This window comes from Erigeron canadensis, chromosome 4, assembly GCF_010389155.1.
Source record: "Erigeron canadensis isolate Cc75 chromosome 4, C_canadensis_v1, whole genome shotgun sequence".
Lineage (NCBI taxonomy): Eukaryota > Viridiplantae > Streptophyta > Magnoliopsida > Asterales > Asteraceae > Erigeron > Erigeron canadensis.
In genome coordinates this window covers 23141641-23157815 of record NC_057764.1, presented here as the reverse complement: position 1 = coordinate 23157815, position 16175 = coordinate 23141641, and the positions used below count along the sequence as shown (strand labels likewise).

Below are 16175 nucleotides of genomic sequence, written 5' to 3'. Positions count from 1 at the left end.
GTTAATACTTAACCAAAACAAATTAATTAATTGGGGTAAATCTTGTCCCCGAGTTAACTAGGGCCCCAAATTTAAATGAACCAGATTTTAATTTTTCTCTATGTTATTGGGCTTACAAGGATAGCTACTATAAAATGTTAAACGTTGGTGGTGCCAATTTTCTTGGATTGAACTAGTTAGTTAATGGGTTTAAATAGAGTTATAAGCTTGTCGGCCACCAAGTGAGTTTCTTTGTTCGAGTCTAGGTTATCTTGTCAACATATTTGGATAGGGTCTTAATTTAAATGCAACCTAAATTAGTGTATCACGGAGTCAAAAGTGGATGATCTTCTCATCCTATTTGATATAAAACAATTTTCTTTTCAATAAATTCTTAGGAAATTCTAACTCTTTTAATCAACTAACTTTTTAATATAAAATCAAGATGACGTGGTGTCTTTAAAAACCAAAATCTTTTTAGCTACTTAAAACTCGCTAGCTCTTTGTAGTCTCCGTGGAACGAACCTTTACTTGCTTTAATCTATATTGCATACGGACGGGTCCACTGCCCGATTTTTAAGGATTTTAATTTAACTAGATTTTCACACATCAGCTGGTTACGGGTTTTTCTTGCACGTTGTCATCCCTATTATTACTTGGATATACAAAAGCTTTCTTACAGTGTATTCTTTTGCTCTACTAATTCATACCCGATCACATATGTGTAATTGCAACTTCGAGATGTGTTTAGATCTTGTAGGGGTTCATTTGTGAATTACTTATATAATTCGGTTAAAATGTAATTGGTTGTTAGTTAGAAAAGACAAATAAATAATTTATTAAGTAAACTTGATTATAAATCATTTTATAGCACAATGGATAAATATGATATAATCTAAAATTTAAATTAGGTAAATATATAATTAAGGTATTAATACGGACATATACGAAATTCTCCCTTTTGTTTATGAGTAGAAAGGCTAGTAGAAGAGCAGCAAATATTCACTTTCGTTTTCTTTCAACAAATTTCACTTCATTTCTTTCATCACACACACGTACACACAAAAAGGATTAAGAGAAAACCCCGGATCGGGTCGGGGGTGAAAGAAAAGATGGATCAAGAATCGGGTTGGGAAGAACTGAGAAAAGAAGCAAGAAAAATAGAAGGAGATCTTGATGTTAAACTTAATTCTTATGCTAAGCTTGGTGCCCGTCTCACTCAAGGAGGTATATATATATATATATTCGTATATGTATATGTGTATAAGATCTTGTTTTTGAGAAGAATTATAATACATTGTTAGTATTCTCAAAAACCCTTAATATTGTATTGTACTGATTTGTTACTTTGGATATATATATATATATATATATATGGATTAGTTAAGTTATGAGGGATTAGGGTTTCAAGTATTTAAGACAAGGTTTAGTATTTTTGTGTGATCATGTAACATTTTCTATATACTACTTTAGACCTTAAGTTTTCAGCTGTGTCGAGATTAGAGTTCACTTATAAAAGATGTTGTAGGGTCGAGTGGAATAATGTAGTTTCGTAAGGTGAGTTTAGTTTTCCAAGTAAAGGGGGATATAATGAGTCGAGTATAAGCTCATAAAGCTAGTTCATTTTGCGTCCGGATCAAGTATATATGTTATTCTGGAAAGGAACTGTGTTCATGGAAAGTTGTGACATTTTTAAGTACGATGCTGCTCATGGTTTTTAGTTATTGTGATAATTTTTTGCATTTTGTGCAGTCAGGGCTGTTATTCTACTTCAGTTTAGCTCATAAATTGATGTTTTTCAATTTTAGATGTAATTGTCGTTCAATCTCTTAATAAGATAATCTTGTTTTGCTATGAAAAGAAAACCACCTGAATGTTTGAACAAAATGCGGCGTTTTATTAGGCTGCCAAAATTTGTTGATGTATTTGATTGTTTAGAGTGTTTGGTTCTTGCACTTTAGTTTAGTTTAAGAATAAAATAAAAGTGTGGAAAATGATGAATGTGATAGCTTATAAGTATTGGGTTACTGATATATATGACTGTTATACGTGGTCGTACCAAAGTATGCGTTAGTGTTGCCTAGCCTGTGCATAAGAAAATTGGTTTTACAGATGCCGAAACACCAACTATGGGGTCCAACCGTTCATGGAAGTCAATGGAGATGGAAATACAGTCGTTAATTGAGAAGTTGCTGGATGTCAATGATTCAATGAGTCGATGTGCTGCATCTGCAACACCTACTACTTCAGTCACTCAAAAGTTGGCAAGGCACAGGGATATACTTCATGAGTTTAGCCAGGTTTTTATTTGGATCCATTGTTTTAAGTTACCATAACAACCATCACATTCATTACATAAATATAGTTTTAAGGTAGCTGTTTGGGATGTGAACTGTCTATCTTGCATCATACCTTAATCTGATCGCTTGTTTTCTTGCTAATCTGCATGATATTTCCAAGTACTATTATTCCTTCAATTAATTTCCACCTGGAAAATTTCAATATGTTACTGTTCTCATTAACCAGTATTTTCGATCATTTCTTTGCTTTATGATACTCGTGCAGTCATGCTTACCTTATTCGTTTATAGGAACATATAATAGAACTGCATTTAGATAACTAGTCGAAGATATATTAGTGCATCCTTAACCAGGTTCTGAATCAAATTTAGTTGATTCTATTTGTCCAGAAGTTTGCTACCAAACTAATGGAGTCTGTTCATAAAAAATCGTGATTTCAAGTTAATACCTTAAGTTAACGCTGCATTTTGACTTATAGCTTTCAAGATGAACTACTGAATCCGTAGTCACTAATCAGTTTGTTATTGGTTTTTTGGTTTTTTGTTATCTTAATTTTGTAGCTATGTCAAATTGTAAGTCTACTTCCATATACGTGTGTGTTTGAAAGACACTTTACCGTACTTTAATGTTTTGTGGTCTATGCATCTAGGCTCACTCATGATATGAAAATGGCAGGCACAGTGTTGTAAATTGAAAACTGAAATGCATCACATTTAATTTATAAGCACATGGACAATCTGGATAAAACACGAGGATCTGATTTGCCATACAGCATCTGCTAAAACTTGAACCAAAAACATAGGGTTAAGTATTACACCTGTACCAGACCATGTGGTTAGTAACAATTTTAGCAAATAAGTTTGTATTTAGGAAATTATAAAAATTCCACTAGGGAGTTCCATTTGAAAATTCAGTTAAGTAGATCAAATGTGAAATGTGTAGCCGAAGAGCATGTATAAAGGGGTAGAAGATTACATTTCTACCACCATCTTATTTTTCTCTATTATTCATTCTATTCTTCATCTTCAACTAAGAAACTCTCAAATCAACTAGGTTTGATCCCTATACCAAATCAAGATCTATTATTAAAATATAATTTATCCTTGTATGCATGTACCACAATCACCTTTAATGGCAAACCAAATATATTCGTAAACCTAATCACCACATCTGGAAGACAATCGCCTTTAAGAGAAGCGAGTTACGGGTCCAAAGAATTTTTGTGGAAATGATTTGAAGCTATAGTTCTTCACACTCCAAGTTGTATAAATGTTTTTATTGCCGAATCGCATAAATGTCAAAAGGACCTAGCTGATGTTCTTTTGATTAGTTTATCTCTGATTATATATGATATCCATTGATTTTTGGAGGTCAAGAAGAATTAGCTGATGTAAATAATAGCAAGATGCCCAATTCTCTTAAAAGATGCCTATGACTTGATCATAAATTTTTTTTTCCCTCTCTTGGTAACATTAATCTGGGTAGGTTTTACTACAAATATGGTTTAAGAGACTAAACATGGGATTTTCACACTTGAATGACAATACTGTTACATAAAACATAGTTCAGAAGCTGCTGACATTCTACTTTTGTTAAAAACTTCTTAACACTTGCATGTCAATCCGTGTTGGCTCTAGGAGAGTAGGAGATTCTATTACAATGACATGTATTGAGCTAGATGCTGCCTGTCTGCAAAGAGGGTTGAAAGGCTGTAAGTACAGACCCAATGCGACTCACCATCACCAGTCCAACTTGACTTATTATACTTTGTTTGGTTTTCAGTCTGTTGTTTGAAGGTGTTCTTTCCTTAACTATTCTGTGAAATGCCACATTGTATGCAATCAAGTTTGGATATAACTATGACTTTTCCCTGATATTTGTATGGCCTGCCTGTGTTTTGCTTTCATAATGTATTTTTAATTTGCTGTTGCCTTCTTTACTGTTCTGTAGGAGTTCAGACGAATCAAAGGAAACATAAGTCAAATTACGGAGCATGCTGAGCTCCTAAGTTCTGTAAGAGATGATATCAGTGAGTACAAGGTGAAATAAGTGAAATTCTGAACTCCTCTTAATAATAGATAATCAACATTTTATTTTTTTGGATATGTATAATCTTGTACATGTGTAGGCAGGGGGGAACATGTCACCGAGAATGCAGATACTAAGGGAGCGAGCTGCTATCCATGGAAGCATAGCACATGTAAGTTATTATTGTTGGTTATATATTGACGCCTTCGTTAGAAAGTTGAAATCTGAATCTTGATTTGGACACAGATAGGATGTGAATCCAAATAGCTTTATGTAATGGACCAATAAAATCTGGGTAAATTATTCCTTTGGGTTGAGCAAGCACATTGCACATATACAAAAGAATGTGAAAGGTAGTGGATTTAACAGATCATTAAATTCCAAAATTCTTTTTTTATGTATCATTTTATGTTATTTGAAATAACATTCTTTGTATGCTGTTGCTACAGCTATATAATGGTAATGGAAGTTAAGTTGTTAACTACCATCTGAAGGGTGTTTAATTTTTCAGCTTTTAAGAAATGCCAAGAGGCCTATGGTGCTTCTCTAATTGGCCTATTTTTTAAAACGAATAAGCCGAATATGAGAACATTTGGAAGTTTAGAAAACACAAACTTGAGATTTATTCTGTCCACATTAAATCTTAATTCCAAGAACCACCTTAACATAAAGCTCTTCATATGGTTGTCCTTGATGTAGAGCTGTATATGGGTACCAATTTTTTTTGTGGTATCAACCTGCATGCCCTATCTGTACTGTAACTAACAGGGGACAACATTATTTCTTGTTACTGCATGACATGTTTTCCCTTTTTGGTCTCGTTTTTTAAAAAAACTTTTGATATGATCTGTCTTTGACGGCTCCAGTAAATTATTATATCTCAACCTTGGCATTACAGTTTTGGGTTCCATATTTTAGTTTCACTTTTCATGATTGTCTATTCTGTGGGTTCTGTTTACATCACTAGTCAAATGAAGTGAATTAGCCTACAATAACATCTTCAGTTCTTCTCACACCATATAAGTAGCATACAAAAACATGAACACGTTACATTCTTTCTGTGCACATGTTCTGGTAGTTAGCCATTTCTGTTCAGAGTGCCATATACTTTTTGTCTTATCATGCATCAGAAGGGCAAAATGGGTGGGGCTGGTGATGGGTCAACAATGAGTTCAGATAAAATACCTTTCAGGATCAAGATGGTGGGGTTATGTATACCCATCAACTCTTTCTCTCTCTCTCTCTCTCTCTCATTATGTTTTCCTAATAGTTAATGTATCAAAATATAACTGCAAAAATTGATATGAAGAAAACTATAACTTCAAACAAATCAATTTTAAGGGTTTGTAAGCATTTGAATACAAGACAACTTTTTACCCATTTAACTCGTCCCCTTTTACCAATTTGTTACTGTATATTTTACCTGTTTGGCCTGTTACATGATAAACTGCAACCTGCATTTTCCTGATTTCATATAAGTAGCTTGATACTGCAACCTGGATGTTCCTTAATTTTTATAAATAGGTTGAAATTCCACCTGTCAAGGATTGGCAGAACATGTTTTAAATTCCAATAAAACTTGAATATCTGTTTTCTTGCAGATGGATGATGTGATAACTCAGGCTCAAACAACAAGAGCAGCCTTAGGCTCTCAGAGGGCAATGTTTGGTGATGTTCAAGGGAAAGTTAAACAACTAAGTGACAAGTTCCCCATTGTTCGTGGCCTGATTGGTATCACTCTTTTACTTTTTTTTTTTTATTTAATAAATTCTCCCTGCTACCAACGAGATCTCGAAAATCGGTCAAGTAAATTCTGTCCAAATTGTTTACAGGTTCTATTAGAAGGAAGAAATCAAGGGACACTCTTATCCTATCTGCTGTCATTGCAGCTTGTACGTTGTTTCTCATTATATACTGGCTTTCAAAGTGAAGAGGGTTATGTTATTACGGTAAAAGTAAAATACAATGTTGTATTCCAAAGAAATTTTGCTCAATTTGTTATAAGATTCGGCTCTTGGATACAGTTGTTTTTATCTGTGCACATTATGTTGTGACTTGTGCTCACTTCCACAGATCTTGCACTAAGTAGTTCACTTGGTGTTGCTATGATAGTTCTTTTTGCTGGTAAAGAATGAGCTACTTTACCCCTTGTAAGCTGTAACAGGGTGACGTATCGGTAGAGGTGAACAAAAACCGGTTTCTACCCAACCCGAACCCGAACAGGTTTTTCGGTCAACGGAGCCAAAACCGGGTTTGACCCAACCCGACCCGGTTTGAAACCGGTTTGGGGTCAAACTTTGACCGGTTATTGACCGGGTTTGACTCGGGTTTTTTGACCAAAACCCGACCCGAACTCAACCCGGTTTATAACCGAAAATAAAACCCGAAAACCCAAACCGGTTTGTAACCGCCGGGTTGGGTCAAACCCGAATCGGTTTGGGTCAAACCCGGTTGTTGACCAGTTTCGTTTTCGGGTTCGGGTTCCAACCCGGTTTTTTTTTACACCGCTACGTATCGGTATTCATTTAATTATGTATAAAATTTGTTGGTATAAAATCAAAAGTTGGATTATCTCATCGCAATGCAATTCTTCCTGCCTACAACGTAAATGTAAAATAGTGAAGTGATATTGTTCATATCAAGACGGTTAAATGTATGTCATCGGTTGAGCTAATATTTGGGGCCACTACATACACTACAGCGATAAATATCCTGGTCTTCTGACGTATATTGCAGACCGGTTTCTTAGATATGTGAGGATAGATTGCTAAAGATTTTTTGGAAGAAAGAATTTTAGAGTAAATTACATTTTTTTTCGCTGAAGTTGAGATGTTTTTCACTTTCGATCTCTGAAGTTAAGAAATATCAATTTTGACCTTAAATTGACAAAAAAAATTTCAATCGTGGTCCTTTGGCGCGTTAGTTTTTTGCCGTTAACGTACGCTGAAAGTCCTGGTATCGTATAGATTGTTAACGAGATTGTATGGTTACGTTGAGAGTGCGGGCGGAATCCTCTCAAGATAACTTTGATTATATTTGTTTAATCAATATTATCAATACGCAATAACACAAATGAATAGCCTTCAAACAATCTGCAAGATGCACTTTGTTTCTAGACTATAGAGATTGACAACAACAGACAAGAACAATAAACTCTCTACACAAAACTCACGACAGCCAACTGTATGACCGAAAAACCTAACCAATTGTTTAGGGTTTTAGTTTATATAATAACTTGTAAACTCTGTGTAACTTTGGGCCCATAATTAACTAGCCGTCCATGGGCTAGTAAATTCTCTGTCCAAACACTAGTCATTAAACTCTGCACATTATAAACTCTTCGTAGCATATGAACTTTAGTAAACTCTGTCAAACATAAATTCTCTATTTGCTAAATTCTCTACATTAATCACCATAATAAACTCTGTGCACATTATATTCGGAATATATATAAATATTAAACTCTTTGCACATTAAATTCTCTGCTTAAATTCTTTGCACCTTAAGCTCTCTGCACCATTAGACTCTATCAACTCCTGTAAAGTCTAACCATAATATAACTTATAATCAATTATTTAAGTTCACATTAACTTGATGACCATCTAACTAAATCCCCAGAATTGCATTGCGACGGACACAAAACATGCACTAACATACGCACATGCTAAACACGTGAGGGCACTAATATCTTTTCTCCTTTAGAATCGAAAAGTGAAAAAGTAAAGCTACTTGAGGAACGAAAAATGAAAATCATACAAATAAATTTATTCTTCCATTCTTTCTTTTCTGATCATCTTCCCCGATCCTCTTTTCCGACTAGACATTTATTTTCTGATGATACCTAATAAAAACTCGATTTTCAATTCAAATCTAAACTCCAAACAAAATCATTTACTCAAATTCATGACATTCGAAACACAACCAATCAACCAAATTATAGTTCAAATATGTCATCTATTTCATTTTTTTTTTCTAACTTTGGTCCCCTCGTTCTTCTGTTCCTAGACTTGTGTCAATCCACTGAAAACACGATAACAAAATGTATATGTGTGTGTACCATATGTGATAGTGACTTGTGTGGTTGTCGGGAATATCCGTAGCTTCTCCAACCACCACCGCCGCAATCCTACCTCGCCAAACCCACCTCACCAGAACCCGTCACTACAACCCCATCGCCTGAATAGAAGAAACCAACATATAAAAACCCAAAATGGTGAGAAACGGAACAAGAATGGGGAAAAAAATTATCGACGGTTGTTTTATTTATTTGGCTAGTTGTTTTATTGGTATATTGTTACAATATTTCGTTAGAGAAACATCATCTGAAAGTTGAGTTTGATTTTAGGTATCATTGGAAAATGAAAGTTGAGTCCATCGGTGCTTCCTGGCAAGGAGCCCATTGGAACTAAATGGGTCTATCGAAAGAAAATGGACGAAGAAAGTGTTGTTACACGTGACAAGGCTAGGCTGGTTGCACAAGGATATCTTCAAGAAAAAGGTGTCGATTATGATGAAACATTTGCACCAGTGGCCCGTTTAGAAGCAATTCGCTTATTCTTGGCACATGCTGCTTACAAAAACTTTACTAGTATAACAAATGGATGTAAAGAGTGCTTTCCTAAATGGAAAACTCGATGAGGAAATTTATGTTAAGCAGCCACCTGGTTTTGAGGATCCACCAAAGTCACACTATGTCTATCGTTTTTTTAAGGCACTATATGGTTTTAAACATGCTCCTAGAGCCTGATATGACACTCTCTCTGGTTTTCTTTTTTCTCATAAGTTTCAGTGAGGGTCCATTGATAGCACCTTCTTCATATATAGAAAGGTTGTTGAGGTCCTTTATGTTCAGACTATGTAGATGATATCATCTTTGGATCCTTCAGCAAGAAACTTTGTACTAAGTTTAGCTCGCTAATGTCCTCTCACTTTGAGATGAGCATGATGGGCGAGCTGACCTTTTTTCTTGGTCATCAGATTTGCCAACTCCCAAATGGCATCTGCATCAATCAGGAGAAGTACATTCAGGACATGTTGGCTAAGTTTGACATGTCAAATGTCACTCCTAAAGCTACTTCTATGTCCCCTCATAATAATCTCCATGCTAAGACACTTTTAAAGGCTCATACTTAATACGACCCATTTACATGAAACGTTTATATTGTTGGTCCTATTAGCTTCAACTCTGAAAGGCTTTATAAAATAACATTTTAAACGTTTTTGTGCATCCTAAGAAACCCAACTTTGTTGTAGTGATAATTAGAAAGAAAAAAATAATTCAAAAGTAACTTTCTTTTTATAGCAAACATTGAATGGTATTTGTTTTTAGGTGCACTTAAAATTAAACAAAACATAAATAGAATATATTCTAGCCTGAAACATGTATAAATTATTAAATTATGAGAGGAGAATATATGGTAAAACGTATACTTATTAACTTATTGTGGATAAATATTGCTTACTAGATGATACTCGTGCGTTGGACTGTGTTATCTTATATCAAAGTATTAAATTTATGACTATAGCTAAGTATACTGATGTGTCATATTTTATACCATTTCCCACGTGATTTTAGAACCAATTATTCGTCATTTTGATAGTTTGATATCCAACTTTCGATGCTTTGAAGGTGTGTTGAGTGTTTTCAGGTTGGAAATTGATTAGACGAATGAATTGGTCGATTTTGATGAGTTAAGGAAGAAACAGGAGAAAGATTCGGGTAAAATCACGCGAAAGATGAAGAAAACGAAATCTGGAAGTTGTAACCGCCGTTAGCCCACTAACGGCCGTTACATAGGTGGTTTGTGGTTTCTCCTGTAACTGGCAGTTAGGGAACTAACGGCCGTTAGTTATCAACCGAAGAGTAACGGCCGTTACCCCAGTAACGCCCGTTAGACCTCAAGTATAATACTAACGGCCGTTAGCCCACTAACGGCCGTTACACGCGTGTTTTGTACAGAGGATTAATTAGGGTTCTGCACTTTTGGACGGGGGGACAACACAATTTTGATAGTTTTTCTCATACTTAGGAATACTTTGGAGCAACCAAGTGATTAGGGTTTCGATTATTTTCAGCTTTTGATTGTAATCATCATTGCTACCGGATTATCATCATTCATTTGGTATAATATGATTTCCTCTCTATTTGTTTGTTCTTGCATTTCTAATATGAATAGCTAAATCTTTAGCACCCGCTTGGGTAGTAAGCATGTCATAGGGTAGAATTGATGTTGCTTGGAAATGTTGAACAAGGTTTATATGTTTAATCGAAGATCCACATTTATTTGGATTTAAATATTGTTTTCAACTTTTATATTAATTGATTGATAATTGTAATTAGAAGTTCGGGAGAAATCTATGTCATTGTCAATTGATTTATGAAATGGTTAATCGGTCTATAATTAACCTAAAATTGTTGGAGTTCGGGAGAAATCGACGATAAAGATTAAAAACAACTGAATTCATTTTGAATGTGTAAACGCTTATGATAGAGGGATCTGATTAGGCGAATAAGCAGTTCGGGGGAAAGCTTTCAAAAGATTAAATCATAAAATCAACTCAGGAATTTAATGCTTAACTGTTTAGAGGAGAAATTAAGTGCGGGAGCAATAATTATGTTTTGAGCAGTTAAAGTTTCAAGTATAACGGGAGTTCATCTTGTCTACTTTTTGAGTCGTTCAACAAATGCAAGTAATATTAAGACCCGATGATTGGCATGTGAGCTGATCCAAGTAGGTGTTCATTTTTAAATCTGTGTTAAGATTAAACCAATCAAATACTCTTTGCGATTAATCCTACGGGATTACTGACTTTTCTCACTAACTTTGCAACGTGACAATTCGGTCACAAAACCCCCCTTTTAATCTGAATCATTTTATTGTAACAATTGCTTATTAAGTCCTTGTGTTCGACCTCGGTTTACCAAGTCAACTATATTGCATACGAACGGGTTCACTGCCCGCAAGTGTGTAGTAGTTAGTAGCTAGGTATTTCGTGTTCATAAATTTAAGACTAGAAAATACACATCAAGTTTTTGGCGCCGCTGCCGGGGACTTGAATTAAGTAATTGTTAGTTTTGTGATTCGATCCTCCCTTGCATTCAATTGTGAGGAAGTTAATTGTTTTTCATAGTTAGATTTTATTTTTTTTGTTTCAGTTTTATTTTGTTAGTTTCTGGTGCGGTTAACGTTTTCTTGTGGTGTTTGTGCAGGTGCTTTGTAGTTGATGAACACAAGAACCTCTGGTAGACCTTTGCTTAGTCATCGGCGATAGTTCGTAAGTAAAAGTAAGATAGTGTGATGTTAAAAAAAGCTTTAGATGAAAATAAAAATCGGATCACTATTATTTATAAAAGTATAATGAAATTTAAACTATTATAGCAATTTGAATACATAATTACTTTATGACTTATATTATTTTAAAATCTCATTATGAGTTATTGTATAGTTCCACATATGGTCTCCGTAAACATATGATTAAGGTTGTAATCGAGTCGAGTCGAGCTGACACAGTGTCAAGCTCGAGCTCAACTCGATTGTAAAACTCGAAGCTCGAAACTCGACTTGAGCTCGACCAAACCTTTATTTTCAAGCTCGAGCTCGAGCTCCCTTACGTGTCGACACTTTCGAGCTCGACTCGATTAAGAAATAAAATTAAGTTTTAAATTAAATTGGTGTTATAGGCTCGACAATTTCATGCTCGATTCGATTAAGCTCGACTCCGTAGAATAGTAATTATGTAAAGTTATAATATTTAAGGGTATAAATGTAAATAAGCACAAGCTCGATTAAGCTTGCGAGTTTTTCGAGTAGGCTATATTGAGGCTCGAGGTCGACTCGAAAGTTTACTCGAGTAGCTCGAGCTCGGCTCGACTAAAATCGAGTCAATTTCAAGAAATTTGCGAGTCTATTTCGGATAACTCGCGAACTGTCCCGTCTCAATTACGCCCCTACATATGATTGACCATGATAAGTTATATAATACCTACTTTCTTGATATACCTTCTTAAGATAAACATAATGCAAATTTGCAACTTTTTTTAAGGTCCTACAATAGGAATCATTACAAAAAATTAAAACCCAAAAAAATATCATAAAATAAACTCATGCCTTACTCACCATTACGATTATTCAAAAATAATGGGTATATATGGCATGATCAATGACCTAAAATAAGTATATAAATATCTTTGAATAAAACTAAATATTCGAATAAAAATAGGAAAATATGACAACTACAAAACCAATAAATTTACTCTTAAATGGAAGGACAACGTGAATATCGTAAAAGAACAGGGGACGAATTGCTATAGCATTCTCCTTGATAGATGATTTAATATATATTTTTTGTTGAAATCACCTGAAAAGATTAGTATGTAAGTAAAATTAAATTAATATGTAACATTGCTATTTAATCATGATATGGATAAATGATTATTAAAACAAATATGATATGGATAAATGCCTAAATTAAAAAAAAAAAATTAGGGTAGAAAAACACAATAAACTAAAACATAAATTCTCCAAACCTATTAATGAAAACACAAGTACAATAAGATTTTTAATTTAAAACATACATACCGGTAAAAAAAAGGGTCTATGGAAAAAAAAATGATTATTTGTTTCCTAAATTATACAGGAGTGTATCAAATACATGAATGCATTGATATTAATTTTGAAATTCTGAAGACATTTGAGGGTTCCGGTTATTTATTAACTTTGAGGTATGGTGGTTTATAGATGAAACTTATGAGTTCCAGTAAAGATCAATTTATAGTTGATTGACGAAGGACATTGATTATAATTAAATAGATGAATACGCGCACGATTTGACAAAGTGGCAGTGACAACGGTGACATGTGGGGTGTGAGTGTAAACCAGTGATGAAGGTGGCAACGAGATTAAGGTATTGTATGTTTTTTTTAGAAAATTAAATAATGATATTGTTAGGGGGTGTTTGGCCTAACTTTTTTTAGGAAGCTTTTAGTTTTTTTGCTAATCTTGAGAGAAAAAAGTCATTTTAAGTGTTTGTGTGGGCTTTTGAGCTTACGTTTTTTAGCTTTTATAAGTCACTTTTTGATAAGCTATAAATCAAAGCTTTTTAACTTTTCTTCCTATTTTTCTTTCTTTTTCCTTTCAAAAGTCAAAACCTAATCCAAACACTACATAAAAGCTTATAAACTTAAAGCAAAAAAAGCCAAAAGACACTTATGTTTTATAATCATAAGCCAAAAAATATAAGCTAGGCCAAACATCCTTAAAATTTTAGTTGATGTTATCAAAAGAGTAATGTAAATATTTTGAAGGATTGAATGAAACAATAATATATAATGGATGATAATGATAAAATAGATACATGGAGTTTTTAATTTTCTAATTTTTTCTATAAATATTACTAAAGTTAGATGGTATAGTGGTTCTTACCTCTTGGAGATAAAATTAAGGATCAATCTTTGACAATATATGGTGGATTTTAGTAATATATAGAAGTAATTTAAGAATAGAACAGCCGGATAGAACTAATGAATATTAACCATTAAAAAAAAATCATTAGGTACATTGATTAACAAAATCATGTAAACATATGCTTCGCAACAAGGTACATCTGTACTTTATTCAACTTTTGTTGGATATATATGTTGCTCCCACATAACTACATATGTTTTGAAAAGAACTTAAGTAATAAAATTATAATTTTAATTGACAATATAAGTATAGAGGAAGATAAGTATAGAGCGACAATATAAGTCGAAACCACTCAACATGTTTTTTCAGTTTGTAAATTGGCGAAAAGATTATGGAGCTTAATCTCTGGATGGCTTGACATCCCTTCTGTCGCGTTGTCTAATTTGGAAGATGCTTTTCAATTAATTGAAGATTTAAACCTTAAGTCTCTAAAGAAGATGTGTATTGAGGGGATTATGTTTTGCAATGTTTGTGCTGTATGAAAACATTGCAACGATCAAGTTTTTTCTCCTCATGGCCATCACTCGGATTTATTATTTGATTTCATTGTCGCTTAATCACATGTGTGGTCCACGAACAAGTGTAGAAAAATGCATGTGTCAAGGGACGAGTGATTTTAAAACCCGCTTCTTTTCTTGTAATGTTTCTTTTCTAGACGAGCATAGTGTCGCGCGTTACAGCGGCTAGAAGGTGATGATAATATAAAAGGGAAGCGGTGATGGAGATCGAGGGAGGTGGTGGAGAAGGAGGCGGCGGCGGAGGGTGATAGAAAGTCGATGCAAGTGCGTAATGATTAGAGAAAATGAGAAAAGAAGGGTATATAAGGATTTTATGTTTAAGCAACGGTATTTTGAGAATAAAAAAATGTTGATTTTTAAAAATCCAATACTTTTTATAAGGGAGTATAAATAATGTAATTGTATCTATACTTTTATAGCAGCGTCAAATATTTTGTTTACGATATTATATGTAATATATTGCCGTTTTAAAAAAAAAAATTGAGTAGGAACCAATAAAATGTTTTGATTTTTAATTGACAATATAATGGAGTAGTATAGAGGAAGAGAAGTGGGGAGGAACCAAAATGTTTTGACATAGACGGTGAAGCCGTGAAAACGTTAGTACTCAAATAGGCCTTCTTTAAAAAATACATAGGCTCAAGTGTAGGCTATCAGGCTATGGTTACGTAAAGGTTTTGGTAAAAGAGACAAGTCATAGATAAGGAATAGGAGTAATAATAAAAGTTAAGCAATTTCTACCTTTTTAGCATAGATCTGAAATTACATTTTTTTAATTAACTATGACATCTCAAAACCTTACGTTACAAGAAGTCTAGAACCAATTACTTACAAATTATCACGACCGTATATGATTATGTCAATTTAAAAACTAATTTATCGCATTTATCTTAACCGGTATTTAAAACATTGCTACGTAGTAGCATTGATGTAATTTTAAGATAGCATCATCGAGAGTGTAGCCGACTCTATGTGCAAATAATTCATGGTGTGAGATTTAAGAGTTTGACTCGACCACTTATCACAATATGCATCACAATTTTCAATGCAATAAATGGGTCCCAAATAAAGTGAAGATAGTCATGACAGACTCTCAACTCTAATTCTAACTCAATAAGAACTCGAAGAATTTGATCAAGTCTTTGTCATATGTTGGGTGCAATTTTGCTATGAATTTATTGACCATATTCTCATTGTCCCAGGTCTGAGAGTTAATTGAGTCTTGATGCAAAGTTAATTGAGTATGTCTAGCGTCTTTCGAGAGTGGTAGTGTATATCAATATTATCTAGTATGAGTAGTCGAGTATAAATGTATGTGGATCGTTCTATTGTGAAACGCGTATGTCTTGAAACAAGCATCACACACACATTAGCGAAAATGGAGTTTGTCATTGATAATTAATAACATGTATACTTATGCTAGAACTAATGAAACTGACATGTAGTTAAATGATGCAAAGCAAAATGAGATAAGCGACCTTGTTTTATTTATTTACTAGTTAATCAACCCAGGTTCAACCCAGATTCAAAGCTACCATTTCTGACCCTTCTCTATTTGTCAATTCATATCTTTCATCACCTATCTACATTCTTGTATATGTAGATGATAAAAAAATAAAGAACTGATGTGAGCTTCTTCCATCTGTTTCTCCATTGCTGAAATTCAACTTGAAGTTAACCTCTGAGATGCTCACTTTACTATCATTTAAATTCAGTGAACTTCTAAGCCATTCAACCAGTTGAATAAACATCATATCAAATAGTTATTCTATGCATCTTGATCTGTTAATATAGTATTCATATGAACAAGTTTCTCAATCCATACATTTGAAGAAAACCGTAACCCTGCAACAATGTTACTGAAAACAACTTTAAAGCAACGGATG

The 16175-nt window shown here is 33.8% G+C and overlaps 1 protein-coding gene across 1 annotated transcript; it reads left to right on the top strand.

Moving 5' to 3' along the window:
* Positions 1-941: 941 nt before the first annotated feature.
* LOC122596262 (Golgi SNAP receptor complex member 1-2) lies at positions 942-6330 on the top strand. Its single transcript, XM_043768812.1, has 6 exons — positions 942-1206; positions 2092-2279; positions 4230-4319; positions 4408-4479; positions 5909-6038; positions 6140-6330. Exons 1-6 carry the CDS (start codon positions 1092-1094, stop codon positions 6235-6237), a joined length of 693 nt encoding a protein of 230 aa, XP_043624747.1. The 5' UTR covers positions 942-1091; the 3' UTR covers positions 6238-6330.
* Positions 6331-16175: the final 9845 nt, after the last annotated feature.

Bases quoted from the DNA above. Each gene is read 5' to 3' on its own strand.
- LOC122596262 (XM_043768812.1), top strand. From the start codon at position 1,092: ATGGATCAAGAATCGGGTTGGGAAGAACTGAGAAAAGAAGCAAGAAAA. The intron at 2,280-4,229 runs GTTTTTATTTGG...ACTGTTCTGTAG, and splicing joins TACTTCATGAGTTTAGCCAG to GAGTTCAGACGAATCAAAGG. The intron at 4,320-4,407 runs GTGAAATAAGTG...GTACATGTGTAG, and splicing joins ATGATATCAGTGAGTACAAG to GCAGGGGGGAACATGTCACC.